Genomic DNA, 20,385 nt, shown 5'->3' with positions numbered 1-20,385 from the left:
TGTACAAACGGTATATCTCTGTAAAGAGAGTATATCGAGGATGTCCAGCCACGAAGCATATGATCTCTGTAACACGGAAGATGATCACTAGAATGTAACCTTCGCACCCACAGTGCAAGGCACCAAACTCCCAGGCATATATTTCTCAATCACAAACTTAGCCCTCCAACCAGAGCAATGCCCCGGCAGCAGAACAGCAGGGTCTAATCTCTCAAGGTCTTTGATAGTGCTCTCCGTGTCCGCCGCAGTGCTAGTGGCAAGATGAAAGCCCCCAACAACCGCATAAAGCGGAACAGAACCATCGAAGCTTTCCACCGCATGTCGTGAGCAATTGACGACACCTGCATGACTGCAGCCTGTGAACAGGACGAGTCCTTTACCTGGAAACTACACGTTAGGGACCATCCAGAACAGAAGATAACGGGGATCATACCCTTAAGATTACACACGAGGAAACGTTCATCCGAAATAAGCTCATCAGAAAACCAATCCTTTTCCTCTTTATCAAAGCGCATGCCTCCTTTGATACCGTTTTCGTACGCCGTCTGGCGGGGAATCTCGCCAGAGATCAGAAAGAAATTGTCAAGCACGGTGTGTGCCTCGTCATGCTTTTGGATAGCTCCGCCAGCATCTTCGAGTTCCTCGAAGGTAGGATCCGCCTGAAAGGAAACAATGTTTGGACCCAGGGCGAATCCCCGATAGTCGGGACGGTCAGGATGAAGATCTACCGCCACTTTGTCTGTGTGGCCTTTGGCTTTTTTGGCCTCAGCTATCATTTCAATGGCTCGGACAAGGCCACCTGGGTTCTGTTAGCGGAGTTACCGGATGAACAATTGATGGAGAATCAGTGAAGATGGGCTGTGCATACCCGAATGGTCCCGATGCCAATGGGATAATTGAACCAGCTCAACAAAAGACAGATCCGGCCGTAACCGCTTGACATTCCTCTCCCATATCTCGCTTTCTGGACCTGCATCGAACAGAACCGAGTGCTTTACATCGCCTTTTGTAGCTGTCTGGGACAATCAGTATACATTACATTCAATTCTTCCAAGAGAAATGGAACATACCACAAGGATAGACAGTCCATGCGCCGAACAGCAAATGTCCTCCATCTGCAGTTCCTTTCTGGCTTCACCTCGGTCATGTAAATCATGTGTAGAGTGTAGAGCAAGAGAACCCATCAGACCCGATACCTGGACGGTGTCCGGGGCAGGTGGGGAGAGAGGATCGAGCTCATTGTCGATGATGACAAGGGCTTCGAGAGAATCGACTTCTACGAGGCCTAGATCAGACATGTCTGTGACGTATTGACATGGATGGAAGAAGATCGTCTACTCCATGAGGGAGTGGCGTGTTTTGATTACTATCAGCGGGAAGATGGATACGTAAATGCGGGGACGAGGATAATTGTTCTTCCTTAGCCCTAAGATGACTACACTTGTTACAGGGCGTGATAAATGTCGCCTTTTTGTTTGATTTTCTGTATATAAGATGCTCTACTTGTAGGCATTGGTTGTCTTGGATGATCTAGATGTATTGTGTTAGCTAGCTCTGTGATATAAGATTGGGGGTATAGATGTATGTGGTCAACAGAGCAGCATGCATGACAAGAGATGCTGGGCCATTGTTATGACCCTCCTTCGCAATAGCGAGGCATGGTATAAAAGAAAACATGCTATATATATAAGAAAAGAGAAAAAGAAGAAGAGAAAGAAACAAAAACAGAAGAAAAGAACAAAAGAAAAAAAAAAAAAAAAAAAACTTGATCAATTTCCATTCAATTTCCATTCGATTCCCATTCGATTTCCCGACAGTTTCCATCAAACTGTTTGTCCCATCACTTCCTCCTCTTGTCTGCCCAACAGAACCCATCCACAATCAAGGGCCCGTTCCAAATGGCGGCAGTCGAGCCCTGCTGACGCTCGACCTGGCCCCCAGAAGCCTGTTCCTGAATCGGAACGTTGTTGGCCTCCACCTGCCCAGGGTAGCTATGCTCCCCCCAAACAGGTGGATATGGGCCCGGGGCACCAGCCATATAAGGGTACTCATAGGAACCCGAGATGGACTCGAGCGAGGACCTCTGCAGGGACGGATACCACTGTTGTGGCATCTGGGGGTATGGCGCCTGGGGGGAGGGGCCGTGCTGGGGGTAGGGCGGGGACCCATTGGCAGACCGATTCCCTAGATAACATATTAATATATCGAAGCAAGGTCTTCATAGGGATCATGAGTACTTACTCTGCCCGGCTGCCCTCTCAACTCTTAGAGGACGGTTATGCAGCTCGCGCTGCTGGTCCAAGCTGAGAGCTGCTTGGGCATATTCGGGACGCTGTAGATCGTTAGTTTCATATTGTAGACCGTTTAAAGAAGCACACAATAGATGACTTACTTCGAATTGGACGAACGCCCCAGGAAGTTGCAGGCCTTGTCTGGTCCTGCTGTACTTCAACCCGACACAGCAGGCTCCGAATGGCCTGAATGCTTCATGCAAATCCCGCATGAGCGTTGACTGGTCGACGTTGACCGAAAGACTAGAGCATGTTAGCATTCTATCCACTTTGACGAGCAAGAGAAGTGATACGTACTTTCCGACGAAGAGTCGGGCATCTTTACCATAACGTTGTTGAACCTCTTCGAATGTGAGTTGAGGTTCGTTATGGTTGGGATGCTGGGGGGAGGGGGCCATGTCGCCGATATAGGTGACGTTGTTATGCATCCTGAAGGATGCTTTGTATTGGCAGGATATAGAAGAGGTATATGATTATGGAAAGTAGCGTTTGGTGGTAGGTGGGCGTGTTTGATGATAGATGAGTGTGTTTTGGGGGATATGCAAGAAGCGAAGAGAGTATGGGGAGAGAAGAAAAAGGTCTCCTGTGTGGCTTACATACGTGCAAACAGGCACTCACAGTGAGCTCAGAATTTGATAATCGTTTGCCTCTATAAATCATGGCATTATCTGTATAGGCTTTACGGAAACATAGAGAGGTGGTACTTTTACTGTCGAGTCATGGACCGCTACCATGGCTACGATTGGAGATTACCGAGTGAATGGAGTGTAGAAGAGGCTAGAGAAGAGGCTATGCACTCGTCCTTGAGAGAATGGCTGGCTTAACGGCGACTTTCATAGCAATGACGATATCCCAATAATTCTTTACAGACCACCACCTGACTCATAATACAATTAGTACATACACGATAGAGAGATGCAGAGAGGCTCAACATTTGAGATAGTTCGGTAATGTTCAGGCAGACCTTGGAGAGATTGTTACCTGAACAGCAACCCTAGCTCGTTGAAGGAGGGACCAAGAGCGTTATTCTTCAGCTCCAAGTTACTGAGGCTACCATGTAATTCAATAACCAGTAACCATCATGCCGTGTGAATGAGAATTATTAGTTCAAACGTGATATTATGGTCTATTGGCTTCCCAAATGATTGAATTGTCTTCAAACATCTACTTTGATTTTAGAAGCCCCTGCCTCCGCGTGGTCATAAACCCCCGGACTTCTAGAAAAAGAAGTATGAGCTTGTCCTTCACATGCTCCTGCCGAAAAGGAAGAAGATCAGCAGGTGAATTTAATGTGTCTTAGAGAGACGCGTTGCCTGGAAGCTAGACTTGCCTATTTGTTACCCTCTCGGCCGTTCCCAAATCTCTGTCTTTAATAATTCTCTTGGTATAGCCAGGCACATTTCGGATCGACCAGTAAGAAATAAAATAAAATACCTTTCAGGCTTCTTCGTGGGGGCCAAGGACAAAGGCTGACTGTTGCTTGTTATCCTATCCAGACGTCATCACCGCATGTTACTGGCGATGAAAACCACAACGACAAGATTTTACAATACAGATGAGTCCTAATGGTACTTCAATGCAACGCTATTGAGCCAAATGTACTTACAAGCAATAAAGAGGTCGTTGTCGATGAAATTATATGAATATTGTCTTTCTGAAGCTGTATAGATTGCTTTCCCGATTGGGATGATTTAGGGCTGAATTTGGCTCGGCCTCTACTTTACGGACTCTCACGCTGTTGGACGACTCCTAGTGAAGATGTGCTGCTCCACAAGAATCCTAGACCTCCAGCATAGCATATAATCGAGCTATCAGTGTAATTTTATTCAACTCCTGCTTTTAGCAGTATCCTATCTAGTTTCTAACGAAGTGTTCTTTAGCGTAGATAAAGTTGACTCTGTACCACTTGTTGGTCACCCCGCGTGTCCCAATAAATCGGGTTTGCCTCCTCAAAAAAGGAGGCAACTTAGCCCTGCGTCAAGATGATGATATCTCTGACACGATTGCCGCCTAGTATTTAATAATCAATACTGGTAAGTTGTAACCATACTGAATGTCAATCTTCAGCCTGAAGGCGGTGAGCAGGGGTTATGTTATCAATCAGTCCCAACTCACGCGACGTCATTTCACTCGACCCCGAAATCCGAGTTTCTTCCTGCCGACCATTTTATTTGGACTTTTGAACTCCCAAATCTCCCTCTAAACCGGCCATAATAATTGCACCATGTTCCCGACAGCAAGGTGCTTCGCCGCGAAGCCCGCAGGATTCTTCAAGCGCAGCGCAGATGAACTGGGCCGCCTGTCAAAAATCGGTACTTAAATCTCCCATATCCTACGGTCGGACCCCCGATCTCTCTTACGACCGATCTGCTAATTACCCTGGTTCTAAGCCTGGAACTCGGAAGCCCTACATACCCCGACGAAACCCTACGTTCTCCTCGACTTCGAAGATGATTCCACCGTCGCCGGATGCAAGACCATGGCCGACCGCGCCGTTGGAGGTTTCAGCACCGCCAGTTTAGACTACGTCCCTGCCGACCCGGCGACACATTCGCCCGCACACGCTCGTTTCCACGGCAGTATCTCGACGAAACTACCTAATAACTGGCGTGTAGAGCGCACGGGTACGGTTACCTTTCCATCCTCGCCGGGAACCCCAATCCATGCTGGTGATAAGGAGTTAACAACAGAGCGATGATATATAGGATACGCGGCCTTCCGTAACAAAGACCGGGGGCTGTGGCTCTTCGGGCGGCTTTTTTGGGATATGGATCCTTACTCGTACCTCGCTTTGCGGGTGAAGTCCGATGGACGTAGGTATACCGTTAATATCCAGACGGATTCGATCGTCGAGACCGATATCCACCAGCACAGACTGTATACTCGGCATCATAGGGTTCAGGAGGCGTCGGATGAGGACCTCTCATCGCATGAGGCGGCGGCGGAGGAGTCGGAGGAGGTGTATCCAAGCCGTGTACCGCCTTCTCTTTCGGATGTTCCGCCTGAATCGACTATCATGTCGACGTCGACGAGTACGGAGACAGCTGGAACCACAGGTTGGGAGACGATTCTGTTACCGCTTAACGCGTTTGTGCGCACGAACCATGGTTTGGTGGTTGAGCCGCAGACTTCGATCTTGCGGCAGCGGGTGAAGAGTATTGGTATTGGACTTACGGATCGCGTGGAGGGTCCGTATGATTTGCGGATTCATAAGATCTGGGCTACGAATGGTATGAGCGAGGCGGAGATTGAGGAGGAGAGGCGGATCTGTGGGGTGGATGCGTTGCCTGTGGATGAGGGTGTTCGGTCTGGCTGGACGCGGGAGTCTGCGCAACAGCATACGAGTCAACAGGAGGCGCCGAAAGCGAAGAAGGGATTGAAGGCGTTGCGTTCCGAGTGGGATCAGTAAATGGATACCAGGTTCAATTTGTATAGTAATTTATATTTTTAGGTCTCTATACCAGTTTTCATCTTGACCAATGACTTGGGTAAGACGGATTTATAGACATTGGACAATTGAGCGTTATATATACGACAATTTCATTTTGACATACACCACCTCCCTGACTAGACCGCAGGAACCTTAGTCTCACCAGTGATCCGCTCATATGCCTCCCGGTACTTAGCGCTGGTCTTCTGCGCAATCTCATCGGTCATCCGCACACCAGGCTTGCCCTTCAGTCCCTCGCTCGTCAACCAGTCACGCAAGAACTGCTTATCGAAGCTCTGCTGTCCACGACCGATCTCGTACGAGTCCTTAGGCCAGAAACGCGATGAATCGGGGGTGAGGACCTCGTCGGCCAGCACAACCTCGTCAGTCTCAGGATCCAAACCGAACTCGAACTTGGTGTCGGCAATGATCACACCACGAGTAAGGGCATACTCGTGAGCGACCTTGTAAAGCTGAACCGCAAGAGAGGCGATCTTAGAGGCATAACGTTCACCAACAATAGCGACAGCTACAGCACCAAACAATTAGCCAATAATCTACAGCCACATAATTTTTTTTTTTAAAAAAAAGAGAGAAGAGAAAAGAGAATTAAACAAGGCAAATCAACCACTGCCTCCGAAATCGGAACCCGGGAAGAAACGGAGATATAGATAGAACATACCCTGATCCGGATGAATGTTCTCATCATGCTCGCCCTGCTCCGCCTTGGTACTGGGAGTGTAAATAGGACCATCAGGGAAGGCCTCGCTCTCCCTCAGACCCTCGGCGACCTTGATCCCGTGCACGGTGCCGGATTTCTTGTACTCGTTCCAGGCGGAACCGGTGATGTAACCGCGGACGATGGCCTCAATGGGGAGGATCTTCAGCTTGCGCACCTGCATGCTTCTGTTCTGGAGGACGGGACGCAACGACTCGGGGATCTGAGGCGGGAGGTCGAGGGTGAGGAAGTGGGTGCGGAGAGAGGGGATTTTGTCGGAGAGGATCTTGAACCAGGTTTTCGTGCATAGAGTTAGGAGGATGCCTTTCTCGGGGATTCCCTTTCATTGCTGTTAGTGGTACTGGTACTGTTATTGAGAACTGAGGGAGTGGTACATTCTCCATGATCACATCGTACGCGGAGATGCGGTCCGTTGCGACGAAGAGGAGGGTCTTCTCGTCGACATCGTACAGGTCGCGAACCTTGCCTCGAGCGATGAGAGGGAGAGCACCCTGAAGGTCGGTGTTTGTCAGAGCTTCAGACATGATGGGATTCTGTAGAATTGGGAGTATGAAGAGGAAAGTGTCTGGAGATGATGTCGAGTCATAAAAAGTTGGGGACGATAATCGATAAGCGGGTCTTTTTTTGCGGCGGGGTTGCAGGCCTGAGGCAGTCAACCCCGCCATATCAGAACGCTACCATCTACTGGTGAAAAGAGGCATTTTTTGTGAGAAGTGAATATGGTCTATTTATAAATTAAGCTTAAAGTGATACATTGTTCTCGAATTGTGGCTGAATACTATCTTGTTCCCAGCTCACGCCGCCGTTGATGTAGACAGTAAAAGATGCTAGTCTATAAACAAGGCCTGGCGAGCCTGAATGAAGTCTTGTCTCTCCTTAGCCCATTCAGGTTTCACAAAAGACAGTGGGGAGGGTTGCCCAGCACCCGGGAGGAGCAGATCAGGATCGATTGTGCGAATCTTGGTACCACGAGGTAGACGATGATAATCTTCCGCATGCGGCCCTGCTTCGATGTGTTTAATCGTCTCCAATCCTTTAGAGTCAACTTTACTTTTCAGGAGCTCCCAAAATTCGCGGTCCGATAGATTCCATAGGACCTCTTCCTTCAACGATCCTTGTTGCACTAGATCCCCAATCAACTGACCTATCTTCCTGGACATGACGGCATGAGCCGGATTGCACCACACATCCCTATCGCATTCACCATAGGCCCTAGCATAAGCTAAGGCTAGATCAATGTCTCGAAGAACCAGCAAGCGATGTGGTGAAGACGCGTCCGGGAATGCTGTCAATGAGTCATACACGCGGCGCGCATCCTCTATCGCAAGTTTACCGAACGCGACAGCATCTCGTAGAGAGTAATCGAGACGATCAGCGCAGAGATGAGGAGCGGGTCTCTCCACCAGAGGATAAAGCTCTTCATCAAACGGCTTTAGATCAACAAAGCCATGTTTGGTGAGTATTCGTGGCAACTCAGTGGTCATGATATACCGTGACTTTTGGACCTCATGATAGCTCTCCCCTGGCTTCGACAAGGCCCCATCGACGTCATGGCTGAGTACCGTGTGGCTGATGTCGTGCAGAAGACCTGCGACTTGCTCTCCGATGCTACCGCCGACTTTGCGCACTAATAGCGACGCGCCTATGGAGTGCTCTAGTCGAGTCACTGTATGGGTTATACCCAGAAGATCGGTTTGACCGTGAAGACCGATGCCCGCGAGTCGAAGTAGAGCTGGACACCGAAGCAGCTCGGCTAGAACCGGCTCGGAGATGGTGTGCTCCCCGTAGATTTTATCCTGTATAATCACCGTGTTGTCAGGGTGAAAAGTGAGGGTTTGGAAGGAACCCGTGCTCAAAGAGGAAGACATGGTGTGGAAGTCGGATGTTTGTTTGGGGAGACGTAAATGAATGTTGGCTGATTTAGTTGGTTAGCGCATTCCTCTGCTTGGCTCTCTGCCCAATGTTCTTTTCTCTTACTTCTGAACCCCGCATTCAAATCTCTGGGTGCGCCAGATTGATTTCCAACTCTGAAGACCAGTAGTTCCAAGGTTTAGCAACTGGTCACTAACCGTGGAATGAGACAAGATTATGTGTGATGGTACCTGGGAAGAATGATTGGAATCAACCAATAAAGGCGTTGATTGTAGAAGGGGGCTAAGTTGACTGACAATCGGATAGGAGAATGATACTATTTATATATGTGAGTCTAGCACCCATTACGTGACTCTCCTGAGAAAATACTTATAGGGGTCAGATTAGATTATGATACACTCGCCAAGTAACTGTCAAGGACGGCATTAAACAAAATAAGCATCTATGGATTCCTCTTTCACTCGACGACGTCTGTATCAGTAGCAATACGAGACAAGGGATCAAAAAGCATTGCCATGACATTAGTGACAGCTGAGGATAATGTAGTAGCCCGTGGATAAGGGCGAGAAGCCTCACTACTGGAACGAAAATCAGTCAATGCAGTCGATCTAAAACCTCATAATGCTCAGTAACACAACACACAAGTATAAGACCCGGAGAGGCAACTAACTACGTATCAACTCTTTGATAAGGGAGTGTTGAAAGCTCCTTACTAAGAGAATTCGTACTCGAATCTTCTGTACTTCTACTTCATCGTCCATACATCGGCAGAGAAAATAAGAGAGCACAACGCAGACTATACAGTTCATACAGTTACCTAGCGTATACAAACCATACAAAATTGTTTACTTCCTGCAGTGTTTGCTATGTGTCAAAAAGAACAGAGTAGAAGCTTCAGCAGGAGACTCTCTGGCCTAATCCTTCGGAATAACATACTGGGAAGTATGTTCCAAGGTAACATGTGCACCACCAATGGAGATGACCTACTCGACACAGAGTACAATAATCCTATAGCGTCTAAGTCTCCATCGAGCTGGTGGCAGTGTCTTAGGGTGGAAAGCCTCGCGCCAGATAAGACAGCTTATTGATATAGAGCAGGTATACATCAGAGAGGAGACGTTAACTGAGATAACGACATTGAAGGCGGTTTCAGAGCCGATGTCGATGAGGGCGAGAAGAGCAGTGATGGTGCAGGAGGTGATGGCACTTTAATTGATAAAGTAAGCCATGTAGCATTTTCTTCTTCTTTTTTCTCTTTGCTTCTCTCCAGACAAGGGCCAAATGTAGCAATCTAGCCCTAACTCAATATCCTAATAGACCTACCGCAACGGCAAGGATGGGCCATCACGTTAGTTCGGAGAAAGGGCCAATGACTGTTAATACTGAATGAAAATAGGCAAACTAGATTTTTAATAAATTAAGGCTTGCCAACCTTGGCTTTCACTTGGTTCTTGCCCTAGTTGACTCCACAAGCTAGCAGGGAGTTGAATCCACGTCCCTTTCAAATCAGTATCTCCGACCCGAGACATATCAGTCTCATGATGCTAAGGTCGAGAAGAGAAGTAGGCAACACAAATATCTTTAATAACCAAAAGCGGAGTGATGACGGACTAGTCTCCATGCATGAGCCCTATTGACAATGTCGCTTTTTGGTAATAACCAAGTGGGATACCCTATAGTATTTGAAAAATGTATACGAATAGAATCATCTGTTTGACATCTGGGATGTCCTATTAATCGTGGGAGGGAATCATGGCGTCCTGAAAGTTTTTCTGAGGACTCCTCGAGAAGTAGTTCATGACCTTGATGTCCAGTACTGATAGCGAAGTATTTAAACAAATCTGTAGCAAACGCCCATAAAAACACATCTCATTATTCATCCCATGTAGGAGCCAATAGTCGTAAATTAAGTAAAGCATAGACACATATCTTTTCATAGCCAGGGCGTTTTTATCACGCTCTCGGTCATTCCTGGATCATCGACCTGCTCAACAGTGGTCGGTAGATTTGCACCACCCGACACATATAGCCACAATGATAGCGATAATAAGAACTTCATACACGTTAGCCTAATCGATCTAATCGAAATCCAATGGGTAAACCAGTATACTTACTGCAGACAAGCAGAATATACCACTTGTATTTCCTCGCATTACGAGCGCTTACGATCGCATGGCCGATTTTTTCGTTGCCCTTCTCATAGTTCAATCGCGTTTCCTCCGCATTTTCCTCGATCTTCTCAACTATCGGTTCGTGCGAGCGAACAAGCTCGGCAACTTGCTGTGAAAGCTCGCTAAGGGTCATTAAGTCTTGTTCAATCTTGCGGATGGCAGCTGATCGCTCCATAACAGCAGCTTGCGCATCTTTCGCTTGTCGAGTTCGGGCCCCTTGCACCTGTGGCCAGTTAGCTCATTGTATCCTCACAAATCAACATCCTTGAACTTTGAAATAGAATAAAAAAAAAGCATAGGTACCTGAAAAACCATCTGCGTCCCCGCCAACACCTGCTGTACCCCATGCTCCACCTCTTCGGGCGACGCTTCAGGGTTAGCAATCTCATATCGCCGCCACACCTGGTCGCGGAGCGCACGGTCAAACTCCGTCTGCGACCGATAATAATCCTGGATCGCCTGTTGCACCTGGTTCTTCGTAGCATCGACCTGTGCCCGCACGCGCGGATCACTCGGATCCGCAAGATATCTAAGCTCATCTACCAGAGTGCGGACTTGTTGGAGTGTGTTATTGATACTGGATCGGACATCGTCGAGTTCCTGGCGGGCTAATTGATCGTCTGACACGGTGGTGGAGTTGAGGAGGGCTTGCTGTGCGGAATAGAGATTCGAGTCGCGGAGGGTTTGTAGTTGATTGAGCTCGTGGGTGATTTGTTGGCGTTTGGTGAGAACGGGGGTGAGTTTGTTGATTTCGAGGTCTGGTTGTACTATTGATTAGGGCTGTTTATAGGGTTTGGAGGGTGGTGAGGTGGGTTATTTACCGTAGCCTTGTTCAAGGGCGCTATAGTTGATATTTGTTGTTGTCATTTTGTTGATATGGTCTTGGATGGGTTGGAAAATGATTAGAATTGAAAGACGAACTTGAAATGCAAGGTGGGTTTATATTCGTGAAGTGCGAATGAGACTTGATTCTATTTTAAGGTGGGAAATGCGGAGGCCTGAGAATCAGCGGAAGGCAGTGCTGCGTCCAGTCTCTGAGCCCTGAGCCGCAGCGCGATCGACATGAAAATAAGCACTAAGAAGGCCCGAGGCTGTGCTACATCTCCTCCATTGGCTATCTCGTAAGTACGACTCGGTTTTGACCCGCATAAACCCGACCAAACATTGACAGGTGCGTTCAGTCGTGTCTTACACAAAGGGATCGGGATCGGGGATCGAGATGCATATCAGTGCGGTTTGACTCATACTGTTCCTAGAAAGATGCCATTTAAATACTGAGTAGGACTTCGACTCGGGAAATACTCTCGTTAAGCTATTTGCGTATAAATTCTATAGACGATACGATATTGATCGGCATGCACCTCCTCCGACTACCAAACGAGCTCCTACAATTGGTCGCAGACAATCTGTCCACGGACGCAGACCTGAACGCCTTAATCCAAACACACAGTTGCTATTATCACCTGCTGAAAACTTATCTGTTTGAGCACAATGTCCGCTATGGCGAAAGCTCTGCCCTCGTCTGGGCCGCAGCGCACGGCCACATAGAAACAGCAAAAAAGTCACTTCGAGCAAAAGCAGATGCCAACGCCCTGAGTCCTCTCCACCGTTCTATATTCAAGCTCAACTTGTGTACTTGCCCAAGTATCCTCTTGCCCGCTGATCATGCTTGTGAATGGTGCCCAACCGACCGTCGGCACAGGTCAACGCCGATCATGCTTGCGGCAATGAATGGGCACAAGGAGATTGTCGAGCTTTTGGTCCACCACGGCGCCGACATCAATCGCCAGGTCGGCGGGGTATGTACCCCTATACTTGGGGCGATAGGACATGGGAATGTGGATGTTGTGGAGTATTTACTGATCACTGGTGTTAATCTGGATGTCACTCTGGATGGGTTCTGGGACTATGATCCACTCGAGCTCGCAGCGCATGAAGGACATGCAGAGGTGGTGAAATTGCTACTTCGGCATGGAGTTGATCCCAACAAGTCCTCAGCACTCGCGCTTGCCACAAGTATGGGCAAACTGGAGGCAACGCGTGTGCTACTTGAAGCGGGAGCAAGCATCGAGCGAGTATGTACTAGAAACCAGATGGATGCATTGTTCAATGCAGTGGATAGGGGTGAGGCAACAGTAGTCGGCTTGTTGATCGAGTATGGGGCCAACCTTGAAAGCAGAGATAGCGACGGCATGACTCCCCTCGCATATGCTGCCTATTTCAGAAGACCTGAAGCTGCTGAAGTACTTCTTAATCATGGTGCCAACATCGACGCCTTGTCACAGGGCTTGACAGCGTTATCTTTCGCGATCGATGAAGGAAAGGTGCCAATGGTGAAGCTACTACTCGAGAACGGTGCTGATTTGACCATAACCAACGAGCCACTTCTCTTACGTATACTTAAGAGCAATAGAATTCACAACCAGGAAGCGGACGCCGCGATAGTCGAGCTGCTACTATATCACGGGGCTGATCCCAACTGCTGTGACCGGAAAGGAAGGACACCATTGTTCCTTGCGACAGTTAAACAGAAAGTCGATATTATGAGGGTGTTGCTCGCGCGCGGAGCCAATCCAAATCGAGAAGACGAGGAAATTGATTTATTATCGTGGGCCTTTCTAAAAGGTCATGAAGACGTGGTGAATATGTTACTCGCTTATTGAATCATGGCTCAGAGGTGATCACATCATGACACGTTGAGGGTAAGTACTAGCATTACTTCTGTCATGATGACCTCGACACGTGTGGTTCTTTAAGAAAAGTCATGATTGACTCTCTGTCTAGTCTCCATCCATCTCTCTTGGGAATCTCAAAATGGCAGAAGACTTTACCTCAGCGCCGGATTCAACATCCTGGACCGCCGTACTTCCGCATGTTCATAATGCCCACGACTGCCAGTCACCAACAACGCAGAGTAGTCATGGCAAGACTCAACCTCCCGAGTACTGCTATCATGTATACAAATTTGGTGAACCAGATCCGGCCTGTCTCGAGTGCCTCACTCAAGAGCTTCCTGCTTCAGATGACGATGAAATGTTGACTGATGAAAGCGACTTTGATGGGGAGAAACCTCTGCCTTTCGGTGACACGGAGTACTTTCCAAGTGGCTATAAGCCGGAGAATGAGTACGGAGGTAGGACTGTCGACCTGTTATATGACTCGGCACTAACAGTGTCAAGATGCGCCCTTAGACGAGAATATGGTCGACGACAGTGAGTCGCTAGGGACATCCTCTTGCTCCTCAATATCTACTGAAGTGAGCGAATATGGCATGGAGATACTGAATGAGAATGATATCGAGGAGATCAAGACCAGAATCCTCATGGCTCTTCCTATTCACGACTTCATTGAGATCCAACCCATCCGATCCATCATAGAAAGCTTTACGCAGCAACAGTTGGCAGATATTGTTGGGAAGTTCCTGGAGCTCGATAAGCTTAGAGTCAACCAACAAAGCTTGACAACATACAGTATGATATACTGCCACCCTTCACCAAACCTGATGCGTTTTATTCAAAGGCACCTAACGAAAGACGTACCATGTCCTGGCGACGAGAGGGCTACGAAGGTGCTTACATTCGATGACATTGACAATGGTTTCCACAAGAAGAGTAAGTCGGAACTGATAGAGTTGTTGGAAGAGACACTCAGTGCATTCCACGCCTCGAAATTATATGCTGTTCTGGAGGAAAAAATCCAAGCGTTGCCAGAAGAGGAAAGAGAGCAAATTCACACTGAAGCGCGCCGGATTTTTGGTGATTTGGACTCCATGAGCTCTGGGGGTAGTGGGGAGGGTTGGTGAGACTACATCGCAGGAAAGGGCCTCTAGTCACCCGACAGGGCCAGCAAGCTGTTAAGGGAAATTGTTAAACAGTATCCATCTTGGGTTCTGGGAAGTTTCGGCTACAGAGTAGTTATTCACGTGGTAGTGGTGTGGCTTTAGTCCTTTGATTGAGTATCCTCGTGTTCGGCAAATTAGCGTCAATTGATTAAAAGATCGTCTTGAGGGTGGCTGGTATTTCAACTTTTCGTAAAAATTCCCTAGATCCGACACATCTCTCCTGGTGTAGATTCTGCATCTTGATGCTCCGACTTAGTGGACTACGCTGGCGAAAATGACAGAGCCAAAGAACCAAACCAGCTCTACGATTTCCACCCAATGCGAGCTCAGAGATCTGTACGAATATGAACCACTGCCAACCCCCACATCCATCAGACTCATAAAAGTGGAAGGCAAAGACCAAGACGGGACAGTCCACGTACGACTAAAGACCATCGACCTGAAAGACGCTCCCTGGTACCACGCCGTCTCATACACCTGGGGAAACCCACATACCGAGCTGCCCCACGTTCAAGCAACTCATGAAACTTATTCTCAGAAGTACCCACCTGACTATCGAGAACCTATAGTGGCAAACGGGAAGCTTCTACATGTCAGCCGAAGCGCATATGACATCCTAGTTTCCGTGCCGAAGGACGCATGGGCAAAGCGGTGCAACCAGAGAAATCCCAAGAACCAACTTCGCGCTACTATTCATTCAGCCTGTATGACGAACAAGAAAGAGTACGTCGAGGAGTTGATCTCTGCTGGGGTTGATATCGATGTTCAAGATGAATATGGTCGAACTCCGCTGTGCTATGCTGCGAGGCTTGGGAAGCTTGAGTTCGTGGAACTCTTGCTTGCTGCTGGTGCTGATCTCGATATTCTTGATGGGAATGAGAATCGGGCTATTGATCATGCTCGGGAAAGTGGGGTGGAGGAGATTATTAAATGCCTTGAAGAGGCCGAGAAAAGAGTTAAGGTGCATGGCACTTCCAGGTCATGGCCCGAGGGCCCTCAGATGTGGTGTTGGGTCGACCAGATCTGTATTGATCAAAGCAATCTCGAAGAGAGAGCTTCACAAGTGTCAATCATGGACCGGATCTACGAATGTGCTTCTTACACTCTCATATGGCTCGGGCTAGAAGACGACTATACCGAGGTTGCTGTCGAGACGATTCAAAAACTGTATTCGGCGCAAGGAGATCTTATTCATGACAATGAAATCATTCCTTACAGGCACCAACCCAAGGAGGTATATGCCACAGCTGAGATTCCATATGTTTCTCTAGAAGAGTGGACGGCTCTTGCTACGCTTTTTCTACGGCCATATCTAAGAAGACTGTGGGTTATACAAGAGAACATTCTATCGGACACATGTCTCGGATACTGTGGTAAATTCGAGGTCCCATGGCGGGCATTCTGCACAGTTGCCCAACAAATCTACTTCCGACAGCTTGTCTTGGGGAGAGTTACTTCAACCGAGTTCATCGACATCAACAGTCCCGTGGTGGCCATAGAGAGTGAAATCGTGCACCTTACTCAATGGAAAGATCGTCTACAGAACGGCGATCAAGCTTCCATGCCCAAAACCCTCTCATTAGAGAACCTGCTCTTCGAAACCTGGACCTTCCGCGCCACAGACCCAAGAGACAAGATATTTGGTCTCTACGGTCTTCTACTCAAAGCCGGACCTGTCCCCTGGAAACCAGACTACTCCAAATCAGTAGCCCAAGTCTACGCAGAGGCTACAAAAGAAATAATCCAGAACGCCAATGAACTACGCATGCTCTCCGCCGTTCTCGATCATTCACTCCACAACATCCCCGACCTCCCATCATGGGTCCCAGACTACAGCGTCCCATTCTGCAACATGATGTGCGCCAATTACAACGCTGCCGGAACCCTTCCTCAGCAGACCATCCAACCCAGCTCTTGGAATGAACTCATAGTATCCGGAGTGAAAATCGACACCGTCCTACAAACAGGAAACACAACTTCCGGTCCCAAACAAATGTCCATGTTCTTCGACGCACGCTGGTTCGAGCTCGCCTTGCTCCTCCCACATCCTTATCACAACGGCCAGGCCAGAACCGAGGCATTGTGGCGCACATTATGCGCGGACCACAAGAAAGACGGCTCATTCCCTGCACCTGGCGCATATGGAGCCCTTTTCCGAAACATGCTGTGTCAACTTACCTGTGTTAAAGCAGAAGAAACGGCCAGAGCCGCCGAACAAGACCCAAATATAGTAGTACTCGAAGCCGCTCTCCACCACATTCGACAAATCCTATCAAAACCACCAATATCAACCCTCTCACTCGAAGAAATCCAACGTACCTTCGGAAACCCAGATACAAACCTCAGCAGCCCGGATTTCCAGACCCTAACCCATATTCTCTACAAACTCCATTTCCTGGGTATGGTGGAGGAAGATCCCTGGACGCCAACCATCGATGAAATCGAGAAATCTTACCGAAGAACTAAATGGCAGACATGGGAAGAAAGCAGTGCACTTCCTGGTGATGGCATTGAATTCCACGTGGCGCTTAGAAGTAAGCATGGTAGACGGCGTCTGTTTGTAACCGAGAAGAGGTACCTGGGGCTTGGTCCTGCGTCGATGGTTGATGGGGACGAGGTCTGGGTTATTCCTAGTGCTGGTGCTGCTTTCGTGCTGAGACCGGTTGATAGGGGCATATTCAGGTTGGTTGGTGAAGCGTATGTACATGGGGTTATGGATGGGGAGGTTGTTGGGGAGTGTGATGTGAAGCTTTCTAGTATTTGTCTTGTTTAGGGTTTTGAATGAGATAGATTCTTGAGGATTAGATAACATCAAGAGGTGGGAGTTTTGCGGGCTGAATCTGAGATAGTATGGAGGATTCTGTTCAGTATTGACGTAGAGTACTTTTTAATGAGATTGTGGTCACCTTCATCTAATGATGTTTCGTGGCCAACTGAAATTCTTGTCTTTGAGGCCTTTTGCTGTGATGAATGGAGTATTTCACCTTTGGATTTCCCTCGATGGAGTGTTGAGTGGTTCGAGGCTAAGTGAGTGATGTTACTTCTGGTTTGATTATTGAGTCAATTTTAAAGGGCTACGAGAGGAGTAGTTGGTATAGCTATACAGTTATATTGACGTATATACATAACAGGGCATTAACAAACTAGAGTCTAATTCAAAAAGACAAAGCAATAAAACACTGTCAATCTGTCTATAGTAATGTAGCGCGGTAAGACCGCTTCCTAGCATTCAAGTCTCACAGAGAGACTCTCACAGCTTGCTAGAGAAGTAGGGAATGTTCTTCTGCTCATACAATTCCCGGTACTGGGCCTTGATGATATCGGCACCCTGTGACACGATTGATATTAGTTATACTGCACTTCAGGAATTTGAAGGGACTCCATATTCTCACCTTTTCACCGATCATGTAGACCGAGTTCTGGATACGGCAGTCAGGGATGACAGGCATGATCGAGGCATCGGCAATGCGGAGGTTCTTGATGCCATGCACCCGCAGCTTGTTGTCAACGACACCCTGTTGGACGTTCTTCGACAAACGGGCGGTACCACAAGGGTCTGAAAAGGGGTTAGCTATTGCATCTCGAATTAGGCCAGAAAAGTGAATACTTACGGAATCCAGTCTGACTGCGGTCCAGGACAGCCTTGTTCATGGCCTCGTCCGAGTCGAGAGGCATGTTCCAAGGATACTCCTCAAGAACGAGATCCTTGAAGCCCTCGCCCTTGGTGAGGACATCATAAGTCCACCTGACACCCTCACGCATGGCCAAGACGTCGAGGTCGTCGGCAAAGAAGTTCAGGTTGATGTTGGGCTGCTGGAGAGGGTCCGTGCTGTTCAGGGTAACCTCACCACCCTCAGACACGGGGCGAAGGAGATCGACAATGACGGTCATGTAGCTACCAGACGGGGGCACAGGGTAATGCCACTGGAATGCAGAGCTGAAGAGTCCAACGAAGTCGAGTTCGAAGTGGGGCTGGCCACCAGGACCGAAGGGGTCAAGGCCACCGTTAGCAGCCTTAGCCTCGCGGTAGGCGGGGTAGCGGTTCAGGCGCTCATCGATACGAGGGAATCCAACCAGCTCCAGGAAACCGGAAGCTGCCGGACCAGTCTTGTCGCGGCGGTAGGCAGCAACAGCAGCCTCATTGGCTGGTCCAGCACGGTGGATGTGATCATCAAGGGCAACACCGTCCTTGAGACGCAGGACGAAGGGCACAATAGGGTGGTCGAGGAGGTTCTTACCAACATGGGGAGAGTCAACAACCACGTCGATGCCGTGCTTGTTCAGCTCAGCAGCAGGACCAATACCACTCAGAAGCAGGAGCTTGGGAGTCTCGAACACACCCTGAGAGACAATGACTTCGCGAGTAGCATAGAGGTTGAGCTCAGCACCATTGGTGGGGTCGACAACAGTCACACCGGTACAGGTCTGAGTCGTGCGGTCGATGATGAGGCGCTTGGAGTGGACCTGAGACAGGATAGTGACGTTCGGCTTGTTCTCGAGGTACAGCCAACTACCTTGGCGCTCACCCTTGTAGATCGTGTCGACACAGTGGGTAAGACCGTGCATTTCACCGGAGTAAATGTCCTCGGAAAGCGGCTCGCCCCTAGAGGTCCAGGCAGTGGTGAGGGCATTACGGAAGGTCTCGAGCTCAGGAACAAGCTCGGCGTGGGAGATCTGGACAGGTCCACCGGTACCGATCTTGTTCAGATCGGTGGGGTAGAGCTTCTCATCATCGTGGTAGGTAGCACACTTGCGGAGGTACTCCACACAGTTGTCCCAGGTCCAGTCACTGCCACCGAACTCGTACCAGTCATCAAAAGTGGCCTTAGATCCGGGGATCCAGGTAAAGTAGTTGGCACAAGAGCTACCACCAAGAGCTTTACCACGAGTGTTAGGCTTTTCAATACGCTCGTAGTCGTCACGCTTGATCATGGTAGTCTTGTAGGCCCAATCATACTGGCTTCCACGGAGTCCGAAAGCCTTGGAAGGAGTGGTGATGTCATCGATCTGGCCAGGGTTGGCGATACCAGCTTCGACGACGAGAACACGAACGCTGGGGTTCTCGGAAAGGCGACCAGCAATAGCATTGCCAGCGGTGCCACCTCCAACGACGATGAAGTCGTATTGGTTGTTGTTGACTTGGGCACTCATGGTGATGGTTGAAGTAATAGAAATAGTGATTCTATTGTAGATTGGATTGAAAGATTTGGAAGAAGGTTGTTGTTTTGCTGTTTTTGTTATTGTAGTAACTGTTATTGTTGTGATGATGATAAAAAGATGTTCCTGGTGCTGGAATCCATGGTTCTTTTATATTGACATCCTCCATAGGATTGATGCTCCAGACTTTCGATGACTTTGTCATCAATGAGGGGGATGCCGGCTTTCCGTGATGGATCGTGAAGGTCTTCGAAAATAGCTCATGGAATAGGATGTATTCAGAGAAAGTAAGGTCGAGCTAAGGCTGAGCTAAGATTGACCCAGAATGACCGTAGAAATTCCGGCGGTGGAGATGGTTCGGCGATCGATCGGACTCTAGATACTACTTCCGAAAGGGGACATAGTAACAGGAACACGGGACTTTAGCGTCCATAGTCATACTCAGAAAAGCCACTTGTGGCGTGTCCCTCGTCTTGCACGTGATATTTGTCTTCCCCTCACGCAGCATTCTGGGTTTCCCCTCATGAGGGGAAACCATCACGAAAGGGAAATGTTGAGGTTTTTCGCTGCTCCACTATAGCTTCATTTCTCTCGTATCCACATTTTTTTGCGTGCCACTGACAATTCTCGGATTACACTCATCGCGATAAGGAAGCCCGAATATTCCCAATGAGGTGTCAGCACCGGCCCGAGTATCCACCTCCGAGAATAGGCCGGAGGGGCATATGGATGTCAAATTGTGTTGGTCCACATCGAAGAGAAAATATATATATAGGAGCAATGGGCCTAGATCGGTGTAAACCCCAGACTCCTCAATTTTTACTCCAGAAATACAATAAGAGCAATTGCGTCAGACATCTACTCATTTTTCATTCATACAACCC

The 20,385-nt window shown here is 48.5% G+C and overlaps 10 protein-coding genes across 10 annotated transcripts; 4 read left to right on the top strand and 6 right to left on the bottom strand.

The window, feature by feature from the left end:
• Window positions 1-87: 87 nt before the first annotated feature.
• F9C07_11751 (metallo-beta-lactamase superfamily protein) lies at window positions 88-1,298 on the bottom strand (the record flags this gene model as incomplete). Its single annotated transcript, XM_041294496.1, has 4 exons — window positions 88-380; window positions 434-799; window positions 869-1,016; window positions 1,071-1,298. The coding sequence occupies 4 exons, from the start codon at window positions 1,296-1,298 to the stop codon at window positions 88-90; spliced, it is 1,035 nt and encodes a 344-aa protein (XP_041148769.1).
• A 105-nt stretch (window positions 1,299-1,403) lies between these two features.
• F9C07_2261594 (uncharacterized protein) lies at window positions 1,404-2,719 on the bottom strand (the record flags this gene model as incomplete). Its single annotated transcript, XM_071510154.1, has 3 exons — window positions 1,404-2,184; window positions 2,242-2,534; window positions 2,589-2,719. 3 exons carry the CDS (start codon window positions 2,717-2,719, stop codon window positions 1,841-1,843), a joined length of 768 nt encoding a protein of 255 aa, XP_071367973.1. The 3' UTR covers window positions 1,404-1,840.
• Window positions 2,720-3,040: 321 nt separating this feature from the next.
• Window positions 3,041-3,691, bottom strand: F9C07_11753 (uncharacterized protein; the record flags this gene model as incomplete). The annotated part of the gene is made up of 3 exons (XM_071507679.1): window positions 3,041-3,110; window positions 3,273-3,341; window positions 3,633-3,691. 3 exons carry the CDS (start codon window positions 3,689-3,691, stop codon window positions 3,041-3,043), a joined length of 198 nt encoding a protein of 65 aa, XP_071367972.1.
• An 824-nt stretch (window positions 3,692-4,515) lies between these two features.
• F9C07_11754 (putative complex I intermediate associated protein) lies at window positions 4,516-5,700 on the top strand (the record flags this gene model as incomplete). Its single annotated transcript, XM_041294487.1, has 3 exons — window positions 4,516-4,603; window positions 4,682-4,915; window positions 4,997-5,700. 3 exons carry the CDS (start codon window positions 4,516-4,518, stop codon window positions 5,698-5,700), a joined length of 1,026 nt encoding a protein of 341 aa, XP_041148771.1.
• Window positions 5,701-5,858: 158 nt separating this feature from the next.
• F9C07_2205330 (uncharacterized protein) lies at window positions 5,859-8,677 on the bottom strand (the record flags this gene model as incomplete). Its single annotated transcript, XM_041294498.2, has 8 exons — window positions 5,859-6,250; window positions 6,404-6,779; window positions 6,835-6,993; window positions 7,214-7,253; window positions 7,301-8,375; window positions 8,438-8,458; window positions 8,530-8,562; window positions 8,629-8,677. 8 exons carry the CDS (start codon window positions 8,675-8,677, stop codon window positions 5,859-5,861), a joined length of 2,145 nt encoding a protein of 714 aa, XP_041148772.2.
• Window positions 8,678-10,086: 1,409 nt separating this feature from the next.
• Window positions 10,087-11,389, bottom strand: F9C07_11757 (t-SNARE). Its single transcript, XM_041294499.2, has 4 exons — window positions 11,325-11,389; window positions 10,807-11,261; window positions 10,447-10,726; window positions 10,087-10,385 (listed from the first exon to the last, which is right to left on the bottom strand). The coding sequence occupies exons 1-4, from the start codon at window positions 11,368-11,370 to the stop codon at window positions 10,321-10,323; spliced, it is 846 nt and encodes a 281-aa protein (XP_041148774.1). The 5' UTR covers window positions 11,371-11,389; the 3' UTR covers window positions 10,087-10,320.
• Window positions 11,390-11,858: 469 nt separating this feature from the next.
• F9C07_11758 (putative ankyrin repeat-containing protein) lies at window positions 11,859-13,166 on the top strand (the record flags this gene model as incomplete). Its single annotated transcript, XM_041287097.1, has 1 exon — window positions 11,859-13,166. One exon carries the CDS (start codon window positions 11,859-11,861, stop codon window positions 13,164-13,166), a length of 1,308 nt encoding a protein of 435 aa, XP_041148775.1.
• A 151-nt stretch (window positions 13,167-13,317) lies between these two features.
• On the top strand, window positions 13,318-14,305 carry F9C07_11759 (uncharacterized protein; the record flags this gene model as incomplete). The annotated part of the gene is made up of 2 exons (XM_041294488.1): window positions 13,318-13,636; window positions 13,683-14,305. The coding sequence occupies 2 exons, from the start codon at window positions 13,318-13,320 to the stop codon at window positions 14,303-14,305; spliced, it is 942 nt and encodes a 313-aa protein (XP_041148776.1).
• Window positions 14,306-14,515: 210 nt separating this feature from the next.
• Window positions 14,516-17,366, top strand: F9C07_2286613 (ankyrin and HET domain protein). The gene has a single exon (XM_041287093.2). The coding sequence runs from the start codon at window positions 14,619-14,621 to the stop codon at window positions 17,115-17,117; it is 2,499 nt and encodes an 832-aa protein (XP_041148777.1). The 5' UTR covers window positions 14,516-14,618; the 3' UTR covers window positions 17,118-17,366.
• A 68-nt stretch (window positions 17,367-17,434) lies between these two features.
• On the bottom strand, window positions 17,435-19,896 carry F9C07_2286612 (glucose dehydrogenase). Its single transcript, XM_041294500.2, has 3 exons — window positions 17,956-19,896; window positions 17,737-17,900; window positions 17,435-17,672 (listed from the first exon to the last, which is right to left on the bottom strand). The coding sequence occupies exons 1-3, from the start codon at window positions 19,493-19,495 to the stop codon at window positions 17,595-17,597; spliced, it is 1,782 nt and encodes a 593-aa protein (XP_041148778.1). The 5' UTR covers window positions 19,496-19,896; the 3' UTR covers window positions 17,435-17,594.
• Window positions 19,897-20,385: the final 489 nt, after the last annotated feature.

The sequence above is a fragment of the Aspergillus flavus genome, chromosome 6 (assembly GCF_009017415.1).
Source record: "Aspergillus flavus chromosome 6, complete sequence".
Taxonomy (NCBI): domain Eukaryota; kingdom Fungi; phylum Ascomycota; class Eurotiomycetes; order Eurotiales; family Aspergillaceae; genus Aspergillus; species Aspergillus flavus.
Note: the sequence above shows the minus strand (reverse complement) of the source record. Positions and strands in the feature narration are given on the sequence as shown.